Source organism: Mesoplodon bidens (genome assembly GCF_964165515.1).
Source record: "Mesoplodon bidens genome assembly, chromosome: 17".
NCBI lineage: Eukaryota > Metazoa > Chordata > Mammalia > Artiodactyla > Ziphiidae > Mesoplodon > Mesoplodon bidens.
Window position 1 is genome coordinate 63,836,959 of NC_138174.1, and position 20,009 is coordinate 63,856,967.

General features: G+C 38.1%; 1 protein-coding gene across 1 annotated transcript in view; it reads right to left on the reverse strand.

Moving 5' to 3' along the window:
* UGGT2 (UDP-glucose glycoprotein glucosyltransferase 2) overlaps positions 1 to 20,009 on the reverse strand; it is a 180,283-nt gene that overhangs the window by 17,299 nt on the left and 142,975 nt on the right. Inside the window, exons 32-38 of the mRNA XM_081215000.1 lie at positions 19,241 to 19,339; positions 18,041 to 18,125; positions 14,638 to 14,820; positions 12,163 to 12,323; positions 11,172 to 11,286; positions 3,671 to 3,787; positions 161 to 287 (exon numbers count right to left, since the gene is read on the reverse strand). Of these exons, the coding sequence (XP_081071126.1) occupies positions 161 to 287; positions 3,671 to 3,787; positions 11,172 to 11,286; positions 12,163 to 12,323; positions 14,638 to 14,820; positions 18,041 to 18,125; positions 19,241 to 19,339 (887 nt within the window). The remainder of the gene's footprint in view (positions 1 to 160; positions 288 to 3,670; positions 3,788 to 11,171; positions 11,287 to 12,162; positions 12,324 to 14,637; positions 14,821 to 18,040; positions 18,126 to 19,240; positions 19,340 to 20,009) is intronic.

Genomic DNA, 20,009 nt, shown 5'->3' on the forward strand with positions numbered 1-20,009 from the left:
CTTAGTCCACATAAAAATGAAATTTGTAATCAAGTCACGGACTTCGGTAAAGAAATTCTGACCTAATCATTTGATAATTTCACTAAGAACTGAGTCTGTAATCTATTCTAATTTCACTTAATGCAACATATGGTTCATACACCACTGCAGAATAACTTACTTGCATTTTTCTTCTTGTTTTCAAGGTGATCTAATAGTTGTCGTATCTCAGTATCATACTCCACCCATTCTGGGACAATCCTGGCAGCAGCTTTTAGTTTAGGTTCTTTTGTTTTGGGGTTATTGCACTGAAAGTTTAAATAAAGCTTTGTTAATAAAAAACCATGTTCGAGGAAACATAAAGGAAATACTTGAGGACACTGCTATGTCACTAGAGCAAACAAAATGCATTTTATAAAAAGCAGGGCCCTAGGTACTAAGTACTTGAAATACTGGAATTAGTTTAATAGAGAAAGAATCAAGTGAAATGACAAATCATAGTTTATATAAGCAGTAAGTGTTTAATGCAAACACCTCAATCAGGGCTTTAAACAAAAATTGTTTAAAGACTTTTTGATGGTTCATAAGAAGTCTGTCAAACAATTCTGTAAAATGTTTGCACAAAACATCCAATTATATGACCATCCTGTAAAAGAACACAGAAGACTATATTGATAAATATTTGATTGCCTTTTCTTCAGACTAAAACCTGGTTTTATATACTTTATGTTTTCCATACACAAAACTATTTATCAGCCTTTAGAAACGTCTTGAGTTTCTTTGGCAAAAGAATTCATCCTCTTTCACATGCCTCTGTTCTCATTAGCAGTTATGATATTAAAAATCAGTTAACTGGAACTCATTTGTCAAAATACTGACAGTTGTGAAATTCAGAGTAGCTCATAAATCTCCACACCTTAAAAATATTTAACTAGCCTGCTTAATAAGCACAGTGGAAAAACAATGGACTTGGATCCTCAGTCCTCATGGTTCCAGTTTTTACTAGTAGTAAGACTAGTAGTAGTAGACACACTTACTGGTAGTAAGGTTTGGACAGTCCACACTTACTGGTAGTAAGACCTAGTCACTAAACTGTGTGTGTGTGTGTGGTGGCGGGGGTGTGGGCAGTGGCAGAATCTTAGTTTTTTTCATCTGCAAAGGACGAAATTAAAACAAGATCATCTACAGAGTTCCTCTGATATTTGATCAATTTTAATTAGCAGTTGGTCCTATTATAGAGTTTCTTGGGAAATTAAATCAAGGTTAAAAGGCAAAAAGTAGAGGAGGAGTTTAAGAAGGTTCTGACTCTGGATGTAGTTGAAGGTACCGCTGACAAGACTTGCTCATGGGCTGGATGTGAACTGTGAGAAAAGAGAGGCATCAAATATGACCCTCGTGTCTTTGGCTTGAGCAACGTAAAGAATGGAGATGCCATTGACTGAGACAGGAAAGACTACGGGAGGAGCATAAACTTCACAGAGTTACACAAGCATCCTGTCTGCTCTTCACGAAGCACTAACAAAGAATGTGTCCTGAAGCTCACTTCTACGCGGCATTTTCTTATAGTTGCCCCAACTTGCTTTCCCCTTCATCCTTCATGCCTTATGGGAGAGCTAAGTTATGAACCAAGAGCCTGTTGTCTTATTTATTTATTTATGGCTGCGTTGGGTTTTTGTTGCGGTGCGTGGGCTTCTTATTGCAGTGGTTTCTCTTGTTGTGGAGCACGGGCTCTAGGCACGCAGGCTTTAGTAGTTGTGGCTTGCAGGCTCAGTAGTTGTGGCTCGTGGGCTCTAGAGTGCAGGCTCAGTAGTTGTGGCTTGCGGGCTCAGTAGTTGTGGCTCACGGGCTCTAGAACACAGGTTCAGTAGTTGTGGCGCACAGGCTTAGTTGCTCCGTGGCAATGTGGGATCTTCCCGGACCAGGGCTCGAACGTGCACTGCCAGGCGGATTCTTAACCACTGCGCCACCAGGGAAGCCTGAGCCTGCTGTCTTAATCCCTTCCTCATCCAACATTTTCAGTTCATTGCATTGTGGATTTTTTTCTAAAGTAATATATTTCTGAAGTAACTGGAAAACAGGATTTTCTTTGTAGAAATTAATTTCACAGGCAATGTGTTCTATAAAGAAGACAACGGAACTATTTTCTAACTATGTCAGAAACTATCAAAACAAAAATACTATGTTTGTCCTTAGTTTATGCTACAATTCCCCCCCGCTACAAACTCTATCAGCGGTGCTTAAGTGGGGTGACCACGCCCCACAGGGGAGCTGTGGCCAGGCCTGGAGTTATTTCTGATTGTCGTAATGGGGGGGGGCTACGGCCACCTAATGGGTGGAGGCCAGGGATGCTGCTAAACACTCTCCTGTACAGCGCACAGGTCCACCTCCACAACAGGGAATTACTTGGTCCCAGATGTAAATAATGCCCCAGTTGAGAAACCTTGATTGAAAGGGAGTTGAGATAGTATCATGACATTCACAAACACTCTCATCCTCACCTTCAATACCAGGAATCATGCTTTTTCCTCTCCATTAGGCCATTTCCTTGGGATTTTTCTTGATAACTTTTTCCCCAAGATGACCAAAAATAGCATGTCCTTCCATTTTTATTTTAAATGTTTCTGTGGGAGAGACGATGCTGTCCTCCAAAATGTATGTCACTGATCCTTCTTCTTCTATGTAGACCTAGTGCTAGGAAGTGGCTGCCCATCAAGGAATGACGATCCTTAGCTCCTCTTACAACTTAAAAATATTTCATGTCTAGATTTAAACTGTGTAGCATAAACTGCTTAAAATGAAAATCTAAGAAAAAAACTTCTCAAAAATAATAAAGAAAAATAGACATGTATAGGATACTTTAAGTAGACAGAGTTATTTTGGTTGTCTTTATTTGGGAAAATTATTGGTAGGACAACTAAACTGATGATATGTTAAGATGATAGCTAATCCATAAACATTTCAGCCAGCTCATGGCCTTTCTTTCAAAAGGCCTTGTGCAGAAAAGAATGAACACGGCAGGCCTGAGACCACTACTCTTAGGCCCGTGCCTGCAAGGCTGGCCCTTGGCTGGCACCTGGGAACTTGGGTTTCAGGAGGGTTCCCACCATTCCCTGCTAAGAAGGGCTTACTGTGCCTAAGCTGTGCAAACGTGCGGTTTATGCTGACCACCTGCCTTCCTTCTGGATGTTGGAAATTTTGGCATGTGCCAGGCAGAGGGGGTGCTTGCCATGACCAGGCCCCCAATAAGAATCCTGGGCATTGGGTTTCTGGTAAGCATCCCTGATAGACCACATTTCACATGGGTTGTTGTACTTCTCGTAGCTTAAGGAATTAGGGTTGTCCTGGGTAACTTCACAGGGAGAGGACTCTTGGAAGCTTGAACCTGGTTTTCTCTGGACTTCACCCCATGCGCCTTCTCCTTTTACTGATTTTGCTTTGCATTCTCTCACTGTAATATCTTCACAGCCATGATTCTGAGTCTTATGAGTCCTCTTATTGAATCATCAAACCTGGGGGTGGTCTTGGGGGCCCCCAACACAGCCCTATACTTGCCAACCTAGGTAAATAGAACAGTAAATAACAGACTGAGCAGTAGGGTGCCCTATGTGTGCCATTCCATTTGTAAAACAGAAAATATTTCTACTGGAACATTTCCATATCTGCTTATACAAAGGAAAATGCAAACACTCACCAGATCAATTGTTTTGGCTCTTTGTTTGGATTCATCATCACACCAGGTTTCACACCACAACCAGTCTTGGGGAAGAGACTTAATGGCAACTTGGTAAATCATATTATTGGGAAGATCCTACCGAAAAAAAGAATGATTTAAACACAGAGGTATAGAAATTAGAGTCAGAGTGAAAGAAGTTGAAGATGTCATTTAGATTATAAACAGATCCTAAAAAAACATGCAAATCTGAGGTGTGTCTATATTTTGAAGCTTTAAATACTTAATTTGACCCAATAGTCTTGTGTCATGAATGAACCTGTGCACTGGAACAAAGACCACACCTGCCCTGGGCTCCACCCCTAGCATCCGAGGTGGAGAGAGAGGCCCAGAAACCCACCATTCCGCATGACCTCGCTACCTCTTATCTGCCTTGAAACACCAGGATTAATCACTTATACCGTGTCTGCTATTACTGTTTATATAGTCAACACCACACTCTCCAGATTCTGAGGTGACTTTTCATTTCCCTATCAGCAAACTATGCTCCACAAATATTTTCACATTTCTGCATACACAGAGCTTTCTAAGCAAAGATTGCTGGCACCTGGGTAAAAAGGATGTTTAAATGGCAAATGAGCCTAGTAAGTTAATGACAGAGACCTCTGCAGAGATTTAGAGACATCTTTCCCAGAGATACCTGCTTATATATGCCAGGGATTACAGAGCCCTTCCCAGAGAATATTTGTTTACATTCCAGAGCAAAGGGCATATTTCCTCTCTCTCCCGGAGGGCACCAGCAGTACTTGTGTTAGCTGTCCCATCTAAGTTCCAAGATTCATAATTTTAGGGTTCTTCTCTCAACACTCCTATTAATCATCATACTGGAAGTTCTAGCCAATGCAGCAAGACAGGAAAAAGAAATAAACGGTATAAAGATTGGAAAGGAAGCAATAAAACTGTCTTTCTTTGAGGATGACAGGATTGTTTATGCAGAAAATCCTAAGAATCAGTAAAAAAAAAAAAACTCCTGGAACTAATAAGCAATGATAGCAAGGTTTCAGGATACAAGGTTAACATACAAAGGTCAATTGCTATATACCAGCAACAAACAATTGGAATTTGAAATTAAAAGCACACCATCATTTACATTAGCACCAACCCCCCCCCACCCAAAAAACAAAACAAAAAAAAACCTCCAAATAAACCTAGGTAAAAAAAATCTAACAAAATATGTTCCTCTACATGAGGAAAACTATAAAATTCTGATGAAAGAAATCTAGGAACATCTATATAAATGGAGAGATATTTCATGTTCACAGATAGACTTAATATTGTTAAGATGTCAATTCTTCCCAACTCAATTTATAGATTCAACACAATCCCAATAAAAGTCCCAGAAAATTATTTTGTGGGTATCAACCAACTCATTCTCAAGTTTATATGAAAGGCAGAAGACCCAGAATAGCCAACACAGTGTTGAAGAAGAATAACAAAGTCAGAGGACCGATACTACTGAATTTGAAGTCTTCATATAAATTCTATAGTAATTAAGAGATTGGTAATGGCAAAAGAACAGACAAATACAGCAATGGAACAGAATAGAGAGCCCAGAAATATGAGACTTCTTTGTATTTTCTGCTCAATTTTTTCCTGTAATTCTAACACTGATCTAAAAAAATAGTCTATTAATTAAAAAAAAAAAAAAGGCTAGTTAACTGTTCCCTCTTCCAACACCCTTTTCCTGGGAATCCATTCTTTAAATCCTTAAACAACCTGGTCTGTCATCTTATCTCAGCCACTTCCTCCCATGGCCATGTCCTAGCCAAGTCCTCTATAATTTCAATTTCATGCTCCCACTCTCTGACAACCTCTTGATTTTCAGCTTACTCCATCAAGTACTCAGATATCAGTATCTTTTGACCCCCACTGGGACCTCCAATGAACTGATCTTACCACTATTTCACTGTCCTTTACCCCCTGATGTCTTCACTCCCCCCCTTCCTTAATTTCCATGGTTAATCATTATATTTAATCCCTTGAATATATTCTCAATTGTCTTACCATTCTCACATTTAGTTGTACTCGCTTGGCAAAATTATAGTCCTGGTTAAATCCAAACTCTGCACCTGCCTCCATGCAACTAAACATTGCTGGCGAAACACACAGACACATACACTACACTATACTATTTTATGTTCCCATCAGCAGTGTATGATGGTTCCAAATTCTCCATATCCTTGCCAAAGCTTTTACTGTCTTTTTTTTTTTTTTAAGATGTTGGGGGTAGGAGTTTATTAATTAATTAATTAATTAATTATTTTTGCTGTATTGGGTCTTCGTTTCTGTGCAAGGGCTTTCTCTAGTTGTGGCAAGCGGGGGCCACTCTTCATCGCGGTGCGCAGGCCTCTCACTATCGTGGCCTCTCTTGTTGCGGAGCACAGGCTCCAGACGTGCAGGCTCAGTAGTTGTGGCTCACGGGCCTAGTTGCTCCACGGCATGTGGGATCCTCCCAGACCAGGGCTCGAACCCGTGTCCCCTGCATTAGCAGGCAGATTCTCAACCACTGCGCCACCAGGGAAGCCCTTTACTGTCTTTTTTAATAAAAATAGTCATCCCAGTGAGTATGATGTGGTATCTCACTGTAGTTTTGACTTGAAGTTCCTAATGACCAGTGATGCTGAGCATCTTTTCACGTATTTATTGGCCATTTGTATATCTTCTTTGGAAAAATATCTATTTAAATCCTTTGAGCAGGACTTCCTTGGTGGTGTAGTGGATAAGAATCCGCCTGCCAATGCAGGGGACATGGTCCAGGAAGATCCCACATGCAGCAGAGCAACTAAGCCCGTGTACCACAACTACTGAGCCCTCATGCTGCAACTACTGAAGACTGCACACCTAGAGCCCGTGCTCTGCAACAAGAGAAGCCACCGCTCGCCGCAATTAGAGAAAGCCTGCACGCAGCAACGAAGATCCAGCACATCCAAAAACAAAAATAAAATCCTTTGAGCATTTAAAAATTGGTTCTCTTTTTGTTATTAAATTCTAAGAGTTCTTTATATGTTCTGGATACTAGTCTCTTATCAGATATATGATTTGCACATATTTTCTCCCATTCTGTGGGTTGTTTTTTCACTTTCTTGTGTCCTTTAATGCACAAAGTTTTTAATTTTGAGGCAGTCCTATTTTTTCTTTAGCTGCTGGTACTTTTTGTTTCATATCTAAGAAACCGTTGCCTAATCCAAAGTTACAAAGATGTACACCAATATTTTCTAGGAGTTTTATACTTTACCCTCTTACATTCAGGCCTTTGATCCATCCTTAGTTTTGGTTTTTTTTTTTTTTTGAGTTAGTTTTTATATATGGTGTTAGGAAGGGGGTCCAATCCATTCTTTACATGTGGATATGCTGTTGTTCTGGCACTTTTTCTGAAAAAGCTATTCTTTCTCCATTAAATTATCCTGGCATGCTTGTCAAAAATCCAGTGACCATAGATGCATGGGTTTATTTCTGGGCTCTCAGTTCTATACTATTGATCTATATATGTCTAACCTTATGCCAGTCCATTCACTGTTCATATTTAAAGGGTACAGTTTGATAAGTTTTACATACAAATATTCCTGTGACACAACGACCACAATCAAGCTCATTGAATATATCCATCACTCTCAAGTTTTCTTGTGCATTTTTGTAATCCTTCTTGCCTGTCCTTTCTACATTCACCTAAGCAAGTTAGTTCCTGGGCAAACACGAACTGCTTTTTGTCCATGTAGATTGATTTGCATTTTCTAGAATTTTGTATAAATAGAATCATATGATATGTATATTTTTGGCTTGGCTTCTTTAGATCAGCATAATTGTTTTTAGATTCATCGATGTTGTTATATGTATGAATAATTCATTCTTTTTTACTGTTGAGTAAATATACCACAATCTTTCTGTCCAATCTCATTTTGATAGATATCTGGGTTTGTGGGAGGCAGTTTCTGATACGGCTCCCGGTGATCCGTGCCTCCCTGTATTCATTCTTTTGTGCAATTTTTTCTCCTGGAGTGTGGCTGGACCTAGTGACTTCCTTCTAACAACAGAATATGGCAAAAGTAATGTGATGTCAATTTTCTGGAAGAGCTTGTGTAGAATTGATACTATTTCTTTCTTTAATGTTGGGTAGAATTCACATAAGTTTGGTAGAATTTAGAAGCTATCTGGACCTGGAGATTTAAACTAATTTCAATTTCTTCAATTGTTATAGGGCTATTCAGGTTATCTATTTCATTTTGAGTGCATCTTGGTAGTTTGTGTCTTTTAAGTAATTTGTCCATTTCATCAAAGTTGTTGAATTTATTACCATAAAGTTGTTTGTAATAGTTTCTCATTATTCTTTCAATATCTGTAGATATTGTGGCGTCATGTCTCTCATTTCTATATTAGTAATTTGTGTCTTTTATCGTTTTTCTGATCAGTCTGGCTAGAGGTTTATGTTTTCTTAATTTTATCAAAGAACCAGCTTTGGTTCATAGAAAATCTATGGAAACATACCATTTTTCCGTGTTTTTTCATTTCATTGATTTCCACTCTATTCTTAATTATTCTCTCTTTTCTACTTACTTTGGCTTTAAATTTGCTCTTTTTTTCTAGTTTCTAGGTAGAAGCTAGGTTGAGACCCTTTTTCTTTTCTGATATGTACTTAGTGCTATGAATTTTCTAAGAACTGTTTTAACTGCTTCAGATGATGTACCCTACCATTCACTTTGTATACAGAAGAGAAGCAGCCTAAGGCTGAAATATATATAAATTCATATGAAATGATGAATGGCTTGGTTGATTGGTCAGGGGCCCAGAAAGATTAAGGACAAGGGCATGGGTCCAAGGGGGCGAAGTAGAAGTGAACCTGCTTATCCCTCCCAGTGACCTTCTTGGGGAACTTGTGCTTATCATCCCCATAACTCTGGGAGGTTCTGGGTCGTATCACTAGGTTAGGGGAATCTAGGTGAAGGAATAAAGACCTGGGCCCCTCGACAAACTGTGACATCCAGGAAAGGCCATCTCAGCTTCAGAACTCCCTGTGGGGGTTGTCTGAGGCCTTTGCTGAATTTGTAGAATTCACCTAATTCTGCTTCCTTTCCTTCTCCAACAGCTGTTAGTCCTGAGAGCACTTCCTAGTAAACGTCTTGCAGGCTAATTTCCACTTTAGAGTCAGTTTGTTTCCTGGATAACCCAACCTGTAATAGGCAGCTGAGCAGTAGCTGCTGATGTAAAGAACAGTGGAGGAGGAATATAGCTCGGGTTTTTGACTTTTAATTTGAGAAAAGTTCTGGGCATTACTGGGTCTATTTCAGTAGATTTAACATATGAGTTAGGCATTCAGAGGAGAGAGAAGAGTGAGATAAAGGTTTGGGAATTCTTGGTAGAAAAGCTGGAAATTAAAGCCAGTGTATGTAAGAAGCCAGTAGAGTGGGTACAGAATGAGAAGTGGGCCACGGGCAGAAACTTAGAGGACAGCAACATTTAAGTAAGAGGTAGAAAAACAGTAGTTCTCAAGTAAACTGTGCTGGGAAACTCACGGACATCAGAGAAGAACAAGGAAGATTTGATATTATGAAAGCCAAGGGAGTTTCAAGAAAGGAGAGGTCAAAAACACCCACATCACAAAAAAGGCAAATAAGAAGAAACAAGAAGTGTTCACTGGATAAGAGGATATCACTTTGACTTTAGTGAGAAGCGTTTAGTGGACTGGCGGGAATGGTAGCCAAATGCGTCCGAAGAAGGAAAACCATCCCCCAAATGTGGTGATGTAGCGCTGGGAGAGTCCCTCAGATGTTTGCTGGTCTGCTTGAAAAATGGGTCCTTTCCTTAGTTACCCACATGCAGATAACCAGTAGGGTTCCTTATGAATAATCCATTGGGGAAATGACTAAGAGTTATAAAAATGTGATATTCATAATTTAATCCTGGAATGTTATTGGGGTCTACTGAGGACTCTGCGTCTGTTTTTTACTAACTGGCAATGTTGCAAAGACGCTACCTTGCATTTGCACACATACATATTTGGAGTTCTGTCAACTTTTGAGAATGATTTTGTTAAATCAGTCCTTCATCAGTGTGCACCTGAATCAATCATTAGTATTTTGACCTATAATATTCCATTTGCTTGATTTTTAAAAAACAGCCTCAAATTTCTTTATTATCTAGACCCTCTGTCACCTCTCTTCCCCATGCCAGACTTTTTTCCCCTCTGTACTGTTCCTCAAACACGTAAGGCCCACTCCCACCTTGGGACCTGTGCATTCGATATTCTCTCTGCTTGGGATTCTCACAGATATCCGCGTGCTCAGCTCTTAAGCCTCCATCTGGACGTCACCTGCGTATAGACATATGGCCGCTCAGTTGACAACAGCAAACTCTAACCCCTATTCACCATTCTGAGCTCTATCATGTTTTCGTGTTTTATTTTTTCTCTAAAGCACTTATTACCTTTAAATATTGTTCATTAATTTATTAGTTATTTTCCCACTAGAATGAAAGCACCATGAGCTAAGGATCTCTGTTTTGTTTTCTGATGTCCCAGGGCTTAGGAGAGTATCTGACACATAGTAAGTATTCAACAGATACTTGCTGAATTAACAAACATGTAAGGTTCTAGTAAGAACCTATATTCTTAATTTACTTATTTATTTTTGGCTGCGTTGGGTCTTCGTTGCTGCATGCGGGCTTTCTCTAGTTGCAGAGAGCGGGGGCTACTCTTCGTTGTGGTGCACGGGCTTCTCATTGCGGTGGCTTCTCTGTTGTGGAGCACGGGCTCTATGCACACGGGCTTCACTAGTTGTGGCTCGCGGGCTCTAGAGCGCAGGCTCGGTAGCTGTGGTGCACGGGCTTAGTTGCTCCGTGGCATGTGGGATCTTCCTGGACCAGGGATCCGAACCTGTGTCTCATGCATTGGCAGGTGGATTCTTAACCACTGTGCCACCAGGGAAGTCCAGAACCTATATTCTTTAGTCACTGGAAAGAGGGAATAATGGGAATTATGGGCTACAGGGTCTTTTTCTTCTGTTTAAATTGTTAAAATGAGGAAATTAGCAGGATACAATAATGAGGAAATAATGGGATTTGAGAAAAAAAGTATATGTGAAGAAAAACAAAATGTAAGGCAGCAGTCAGGGAGGGCACAGGATGAAGGGAGTTTATCTTAAAAATCACAGAGAAAGAGAAATGGGAGAAAGGGAGGGAGGGAGGGAGACAGACATGTTTAAATGATGATGGAAGTAAGTAAGAAAAATTTAGGGTAACCAAGTGAGATAGGGCACATAGTGGAAAGAAGAGGTTTAGGCATGGAAAGGTGAAGATCAAATGCTATTCTGAAAATGTTAGGCTTGAAGTGGAAAAATATGCAAGTCAAGATAGCTAATACAAAATTGCACAAAGGGAAGAAAGAGGCTAAAAATACAAGATTTTGACATCTATAAACAGGGAGATAGAATAGTCTATGTATTGAAAATTTTTCCATGAATATTTTACTTACCTGGTCTAGGTTTGAAAGACTGTTGGGATCTTGACTGAGAGTTTGGTACTGGCCCCGCAGCCTGTCACCTGCTGCGATTCTCCTGAACTTCTTGAGATCCACCACGTATAAGGCACTGCAAGAAATGAAGACTCCTTGAGAGCCTACGTTGTTTACCTACATTTACTTTCCTCCAGTGACTGTCTACAGTGTTGGCATTAACTTTAGGTATCCCTGGGTCTAATAATAATGAATCCTTTCCTAGTTTGCTCCTGATGGCTAACACTGTTTCCAAGGAGTTTGAAGTTTGATATGATGCTGTTAGGATCCACATCCTCTTAAGGTCACCTTAAGTTTTTCCAAGATCTCCTGAAACTCATGGGCCTACAAAACAGTAACAGCTTTGAAGACAATCTTCATTTTGTTATGTGACAAACCAAGTTTAAATCTTCTATAATGGGCTTCCCTGGTGGCGCAGTGGTTGAGAGTCCGCCTGCTGATGCAGGGGACACGGGTTCGTGTCCCGGTCTGGGAGGATCCCACATGCCACGGAGCGGCTGGGCCCGTGAGCCATGGCCACTGAGCCTGTGCATCCGGAGCCTGTGCTCCGTAACGGGAGAGGCCACAGCAGTGAGAGGCCCGCATACCGCAAAAAAAAAAAAAAAAAAAAAAAAAAAAAAATCTTCTATAGTAGTTAGGAACATACAGCTGAGCCATATTACTTGGGTTTAACTCTGGGCTCAGCTATGTACTAGCAGCATAAGCCTGGGCAAGGTACACCAATGCTGTATGCCTCGGTCTCCACGTCTATAAAATAGAGGCGATAGCAATATCTCAAAAGGTTGCCATAGAGATTTTATGAGTTAATATATGTAAAGTCTTGTAAGAGTGACTGGCATGTAATAAGCACCATATAATGGGTTGCCATTATTGTCTATTTTCCAAGAAAACTGAGTACTGTAATTCAACAAGTTATTTATTCACTCAAAGGTAAGAGTATGACTTTTCTTACCTGATATGGTATTTCCTTTTTAAAAGATGTGATGCCCAGTATCCCGTTTTCCAGAAACGATACCCCTCCATCTCTGTGCGGCTATCACAGAAGGGCGTATACCCATAAGGAGCTCCATCCAGATCAAAATCTCGAAGTTCTTTAAGGTCATGTCTCACAATCTAAATAATCAGAATAGTTTCTCTGATGAAGACTATGAAATAATAGAAGCCCCTTTAATATGAATCTCAAATCACCATCACCTTGTTGTAGAAAGATAGAGAACTGAGTTTTCCGCACAGCTCTGTCATGTACCATGAGTTTACCAAATTTCTATTTTTTCCTTTTGCCCTTACAGATTAAAAGAAGCCTAAAATTTACATACCTAGTCTGTATGACAGTGGTCTTACTCATTAATAAGAATAGCTTGTTCCATCATTTTTAATCAAGGTATTTTTTAATATTCTTTTTTAAATTAAAGTACAGTTGATATACACCTGTAGTATATGTTACAGATGTACAATATAGTGACTCACAATTTTAAAGGTTATGCTCCATTTATAGCTATTATAAAATATTGGCTATATTCCTCGTGTTGTACAGTATGTCCTTGTAGCTTATTTTATACCTCATAGTTTGTATCTCTTAATCTCCTACCCCATACTGCCCCTCCCTCCTTCCCTCTTCCCAGTGGTAACCACTAGTTTGTTCTCTATGAGTCTGCCTCCTTTTTGTTTTATTCACTAGTTTGTTGTATTTTTTTAGATGCCATATATAAGTGATATCATACGGTATTTGTCTTTCTCTGTCTGACTTATTTCACTTAGCATAGTGCCCTCCAAGTCCATCCATGTTGCTCCAAATGGCAACATTTTATTCTTTTTTTTTATTCTTTTATTTTTTAGGCTGAGTAGTATTCCATTATATATATGTATACACACACACCCCACATCTTCTTTATCCATTCGTCTGCGGATGGACACTTAGGTTGCTTCCATATCTTGGTAATTATAAATAATGCTGCTATGAACACTAGGGTGCGTGTATGTTTTTGAATTAGTGTTTTTGTTTCTTTCAGATATATACCCAGGACTGGAATTGCTGGGTCATATGCTAGTTCTATTTTTAGTTTTTTGAGGAGCCTCCCTACTGTTTCCCACAGTGGCTGCACCAGTTTACACTCCCACCAACAGTGCTGGAGGGCTCCCTTTCCTCCACATCCCTGACAACATTTGTTATTTGTGTTCTTTTTGATGATGGCCATTCTGACAGGTGTGAGGTGATATCTCACTGTGGTTTTGATTTGTAATCAAGGTATTTTGAACAAAATATATTTTGGTAAGGAATTAAATATACAAGTACATAGCTCTTAATTTCTCAAGGTATAGGTTAATAATTCAAAATGATTTCTATGATATATCTCCATTATTATATATTGGCAAATATTAGTTTGAATCATAAAGAAAAATCTCTTAATTATTCTCAGTGGCTTCAATGACATAATGTTAGTATGTTTCATTTTTTAATAGACTCTAGCCTGCTGGAAAAATACTATTGTATATATTGGGGGAAAATAGGAGAAATAAATTTTATGTTAGACAGTATGTTTGGAAATGCTTACTTCATTACACTTTTGCTTATTTTCTTAGTTTTTAATTATAATGGTTCATATTTATCAATTTGAAAAATAATATAAAAATAACAGAATTTAGAATACAAGTAAACTATAAAGTAGGATTTGAAAATATACTTTTGGGCCTAAATAAAAATACTAACTTGTGCATTTGATTTATGTAATATTTATATTTACATATTATTGTTCTTAGAAATTCTGTGTATTTTTTAAAATTTTTAAGAGAAATTCTGTGTATTTTAAAAATAGTTTTTACCATTAGTGATTACAAAGGCATGCAAGGAGAAAAGGAGAAAAGTCATAAAAACTTCTGGATATATAAATTTTGAAAGCTGAGGACCATAATTTTTTCTGGCCAAATTTAGGACTCTTTTCTTTATGTGGCAGAATGATGGGATTTGGTTATTGGCTAATTGCCAAAGAATGTGGCCGAAGGTGGAAAAAGGAGAGGAGAGTGTGTGTAACTGCTAACTTTTCCAGCAAGAAGAGATAGTTCACTTTAAACAAATTTCAGCTCATATCCATAGGAACTCACATAGCTACTTTTATTATGACTAATATAAGTATTTCTTTTATTTTTAATTACCAAAAAAACCCCCCAAAACAAAACACTACTTCAGAGGAAAAAACTGCCACGTCCTAAGGAATAAATGGTACTTCTGGCAACACCTTTGATTTTCCCTTGGAATGCTGACATTTTTTTTAAAAAAAGATACTTTGCTTATATGTCAAAATTATGTCTTATGTTTACATAGTGTGGCAACAAAGACAGTAATAAGAAGCAGCAACATAAATTGCATCCCTATACTCAGAAGTGTAAAAAAGTTTTAAGTACTCTTAAAAACAATAGTTAATCTTATTACCTGGTCAGCATCAACAAAAATGATTTTGTCCACTGCAAGAGGAAAAAGGACATCAAGGAAAAGAATCTTATAACCCCAAATAATCCTTTGTTTTTCCGTCTGTTGATGAAGCCACCGGGGCCACCTATACTGGACCAGTTCATATTGGAATCCATACTCCTCAGCCATGTGAGGGATCACCTCCTAAAATACACACATAAATCAAAGATTATGTTCAAGGAACAGAGAGCAGTTTTTGTTTTGGAGAAAAAATTAACATTTTAAAAGTTAGAGTTTACAAGTTGTTACAAATGAATCAGTAAAATGTCTAAACAGTACTTCTACAACTTACATCTATTAATCAGAAATATGACAACGCTGACCAACATAAAGATGTAAGTATACATAAAACTTTGTAGTTTAAAGGCATTAAAAATAGATACACTTGCAGGCTTATTAAATAAGATAATTGTTCCTCTACTTTTACTACTAATGTTTGACCTAAGAAAACTTGATGGCAGAAAGGAAAGCCTCTGGATCGTGGAACACCTGTGCATCAAACACTTTATGCACATGTCAACATGCTGGTTGGTCAGAGAGATAGGAAGATGAAAAGGGTGTACAAAAAAACACAAAATGAGTAGTAAATTGACAAATTATATTCTCCATATGAGTTTCATGTTTGAGATTTATGACTATTTAATTCAAGGATTAAAAATACAAGGTAGTTATTGTGGCCTGAATATTTGATATTTGATTCAGTGTCTTATAGGCTTAGAGTATATTATTCTGTTTAAAACAGAGCAGTTAATTAAATATGTACACTGTTAGCTCAGTTTAGCTCAAGAGCCCAAATATTGAGAGGGATGATGGTAAAGGAGTGGGTAAAGACGGGTTAGCAAATGTAGAATTTGCATTCATCTCCTCAATTCTCACTTGTAGCTAGTTGCTAGTTAAATGCTGAGTTTAATTTTCTCCCTGCTCTTGTAAGAACGATGTAGATTTAAATTATGTTCCTTACTGTAAGCATTGGTTTTATCTGTGAGTTGCAAAATGTTGAAATTATGGCTAGAACAGTTACCAGGAGTCACTGCTTTCATTTCAAACTTAAAAAAAAAAAACTAGGATAAATTACAAAAACTTTTCTTTATTCAACGAATATGTATTAAAATATGTTCACTGAGAATGCACTATGTGCCAGGCCCTATTCTAGGCCCTAGGGATACAGTAATGAAACAAAACAGACACAAATCATGGCTCTCATGAGGCTTACATTTTAGATAAATGAAATTAGTAAGTTATCTATAGAAGTTAATGCTATGGAGAAAAATAAAAGGGGAAGGGAAATAAAATGAAAGATCAGAAGGGACTGTCATTTTACATAGCGTAGTCAGGAAAGGATTATTCCCAAAGTAGGTATAATTCAGCGAAGATCTGAAGGAAGAAAGGAGGTATGCTTTTAAAATTGAAGGGAAAAGATCTAGGGTACTAGCAATTTCTGTTTCCATATCTGGCTGCTGGTTACACAGGTGTTTTAAATTTGTAAAAATTCATCAAAGTTGCACATATACCGTTTGTACACGTTATATTTCCCTGAAAAAAATATAAAAGGTAAAAATTTCGAGCAAACAGAACAAATTACAAAAAGAAGGAAAATATTATTTCAGATATAGTATCACTTTTGGCCATGCAGCAGAACAAGACTTTTTTCCTCACATAGCACTGTGTTTCTAGTGAATGATATAATTTCCTGTTAAGAGAATCTTCACATTGTATTATCTCAGTATATGCAGAGTTAAATCCCCCGATGCAGTGTTGCATCACGTGTTAAAAGTTTAGTAACGAACTAGTAAGACTGCTTGTCTGTATTTATGGGTTCTTTTTCAGTTTACAAGTAAGTACAGGAGGCGGCACTCTTGGTGGTGGTGGGGAGGGTAGAGGAGCTTTCATAAGGGTTAAGCACCTGGGCTTTGAGGTCGGAACACTTGGGCTCAAATCTCAGCTACTAATTAGCTATTTGATCCAAGGCCTGTGCCATAAAGGACAAATCTTGCTCAAAGAATGGTTGGGCCCTTTACCCTTTGCTCCTGGGAAGTAAATGCTAACCTTGGAATATCCTGCCTGAGGAGAACGTCTGTATTTACCTGGGGACCTAGGGCCACACCAGATAGTCTGTGCTAACAATGTGATTTATGATGGAGACCTTGGGCCACAAGATATCAGCTCAGGCTCTGGAGGGGCTAGATGCTAAGGTCAGTCATGGTGGCCGTCAGGTGGGTCTATGTACCCAACTCCCAATAAAAACTCTGGACAGCAGGTCTGAGTGGGCTTCCCTAATTGGCAACACTCCATGGGTACCGTCACAGTTTTGCTGGGAGGTATAAGCTCTGTCCACATGACTCCACTGGGAAAGGACAACTGGAAGCTCGGTCTGGTGTCCCCTGGATTCTGCCCTATGCATCTCTTTGCTTTGCTGATTTTAATCTGTATCCTTTTGCTGTAATCAACTGTAATAGTGAGTATAATTGCTTTTCTGAGTTCTGTGTGTCCTTCTAGTGGGTTTCGAAACTTAAGAGTGGTCCTGGATACCTCCCAACTGTGCAGGCCAGTTATGTAACTTCTGAGTTGTGGTTTTCTGGGAATAGGACTTTATGAAGAGCAACTGAATAATGCAGGTAAAGCACTTAGCAATGTGCCTGGCAACACCAAGGAATAAAAGCATGGTGGCCTGTTTTTATTTCTGCTTTCACAGCTGGTTTTGGTCTAGAAAGAGAACTTCTCTGAACTGCTGTTCAAGGAGACCCTAACTTGCCTGGAATCTGATTAACAGGAAGAAACGGGGTACACTCTGTGGCAAGAGTGTAGGGCTGAGTAAAGGGTAACAGACGTTGGCCGTCGAAAAGCTTCTAAATACAAAATGCTGGAGACACTACCTACAGTGCCCACATTACCACACCGAGCGATGCACTGCATGTGATACCAGAGCCCCACTCTTCTTGGTCCTATCAGACTATACTCTGTGGTACAGTTTTCATATTTTCTACTGTTCCTGCCTTTCTTTGTCAAAATATGACAGAATCTAATTCTTTTAATTAACAATCTGTACATATTTTTCATTGCCAACTTTTATTTACTTATTGTTATGAAAACCCACTAATCCTGATTTTGAGTTTACTTAAACATAAACCATCTCCTGCTGTGTTTTTAATCACTTCTTTAAATAAAAGCTGCAGAGAATTTTTCTTAAGCTAGATTAAAAAATACTGAATACCAAGGTTTTAAATTGATTACATATAGTAATTTGAGTAAATATACATTTCAAAAGACTCATTCTGAAGAGAGAAATGTTATGAGAACTTACAATGATATAAAGAATTTACTTCTGAAATATTAACTATTCTATTTAAAAAATTAATGTACTTACTTTAAATGTTGGTGAGAGATAATTTTTAAGAAACCAGAACTTCACTGGTGTTTTGGTGTTCCGTAAAACAGAAAGCATCATAATTCTGCATAAAACAACAATAAACTCAATAAATTAACATTAATAGAGGTTCATCCTACTTCTCTTAAGGCTTTTAAATATTTAAAGATATTAGTTGGTAGTTTTCACTATGAATTATGGAGAAATAGTGACGTATCTTCAAATATTATGGCTGCTCAGCAAGTTTGTAACGTATAAGAATATATGTATATATACACATATATTGTATATACGTAAGTGTGTGTATATATATATATATATATATATACACATATATATATATATATATATACCTGGTATAGACTAAATTGATTGCTCTTTGTTTGGTCCAGCTGACAAGAGAAAGAAGCTAGTCTGAAACAGTCTTGTTTAGTTAAACTAGCATCTAATATTGGCTCTGTTACTGTGTCATTAATAGCAGGTGTGTAAACCTTGAAGGGCTGAACATGTCTATTTTGATAAAGTCACTGGACAGGCCACTTGTTTTGCTATCCTAGACCTCTGACTGCAGAAGATACAGATGTATCTAAAGTACATCTTAAAATATCAACACATATTCAAACATTTTTGAGGCGTTCTCTGTGATCCTTCTATAGAAGCAGTTAAAAAATAGCCCTTTGTAGTTTATAAATATTGCTTTCCTCCTCTCAGACTCCTCCCCCTTTTTATAAAACATGGTATTTCTTCACCAGGAAAGGAAAATTTACTATATATTCTTTTTTTCCCTCACACATCTTACTACAAAATATGTCCACTTTCTAACCTTAAAGAATAACAATATTTCAAATCAAACACATGGAATTTCACTGTATTTAGAAAATATACTTCCCTCATAATTTTAGGTAAAAAAAAAAGCAGCAAGGTGCAAAAGCACTATGTACTTTGTTACTATTTGGGTAAAAGGGAGTTAAAAAAAAGAAAAAAATACATATTTGGGCTTGTCTATACATATATTTGGCAGGCTCTGAAAATATTAACATTGGTTTCCTGTGGGAAAGGGAACTGGGTATCAAGGAAACAAGAGGTGGGAGATTTTTTTTTCCCACTGTAATTTCTTTTATTTTTTTAAACTTTAAAAATTCTTTTTGGACCATGTAAATGTATTACTTTTCAAAACATTAAATACAAATATATACCTACCTTAAAAAGCGTTCATATAAATGGCCAGAAGCAACTGAAAAAATGTTTAGAACGTCTATTTCCTTATTGTCTTCTTTTTTATGCAGACTCCTTGCGAAACTTTGAATGAAAAAGAAGTGACTGTCATTTTCTTAATACACATCTGCAAACTTTACATATCTAAATAAAATATTAAATTTGATAAGAAATAAAAATAGGAAGGCTTTTCAAAATGAATGATTACATTGTAAACAAGTACTTATCCTAAAAATTATGAATTATTTAAACATGTGACAATGTAACTTGAAGTTTTATGATTTTTTAAAATTGGACAACATAGAATGCAATTATATTTTCTCTAGGTTAACGAGATAATACCTTGGAATCTTTGTGAGTTACAAAAGTTGTTTTAAGAGCAGAGAATGAACTGTGGCATGCCATGGCTATATGCAACATACTGAGGCTTTAGGAAGGCCAATCGTGAGCAAAGAAACAGAATGTGCAAGTGTTAACAGGGGCACACCAGACCTTCCATCTGTGCTAACAGGGGAGGCCCCTGAGTGCTGTGGATGTGGCTTCCCGGGACAAGATGCTATAAGAGGCGCCCACAACTTAGAGCTCCTCTGGCCAGGGACAGCGTCCCCACAGGCTGCGGGGACCTCTGTGCCTTGGGCGTGTCTCCAGGAGGGATAAGACAGCACTGGGGAGCCACGTCCATTCACGATGTGGTTTACATCGCCACAGCTTCATCTGGGCCCAGCTGTCACTGTCACCACTTTCTGGACCCAGA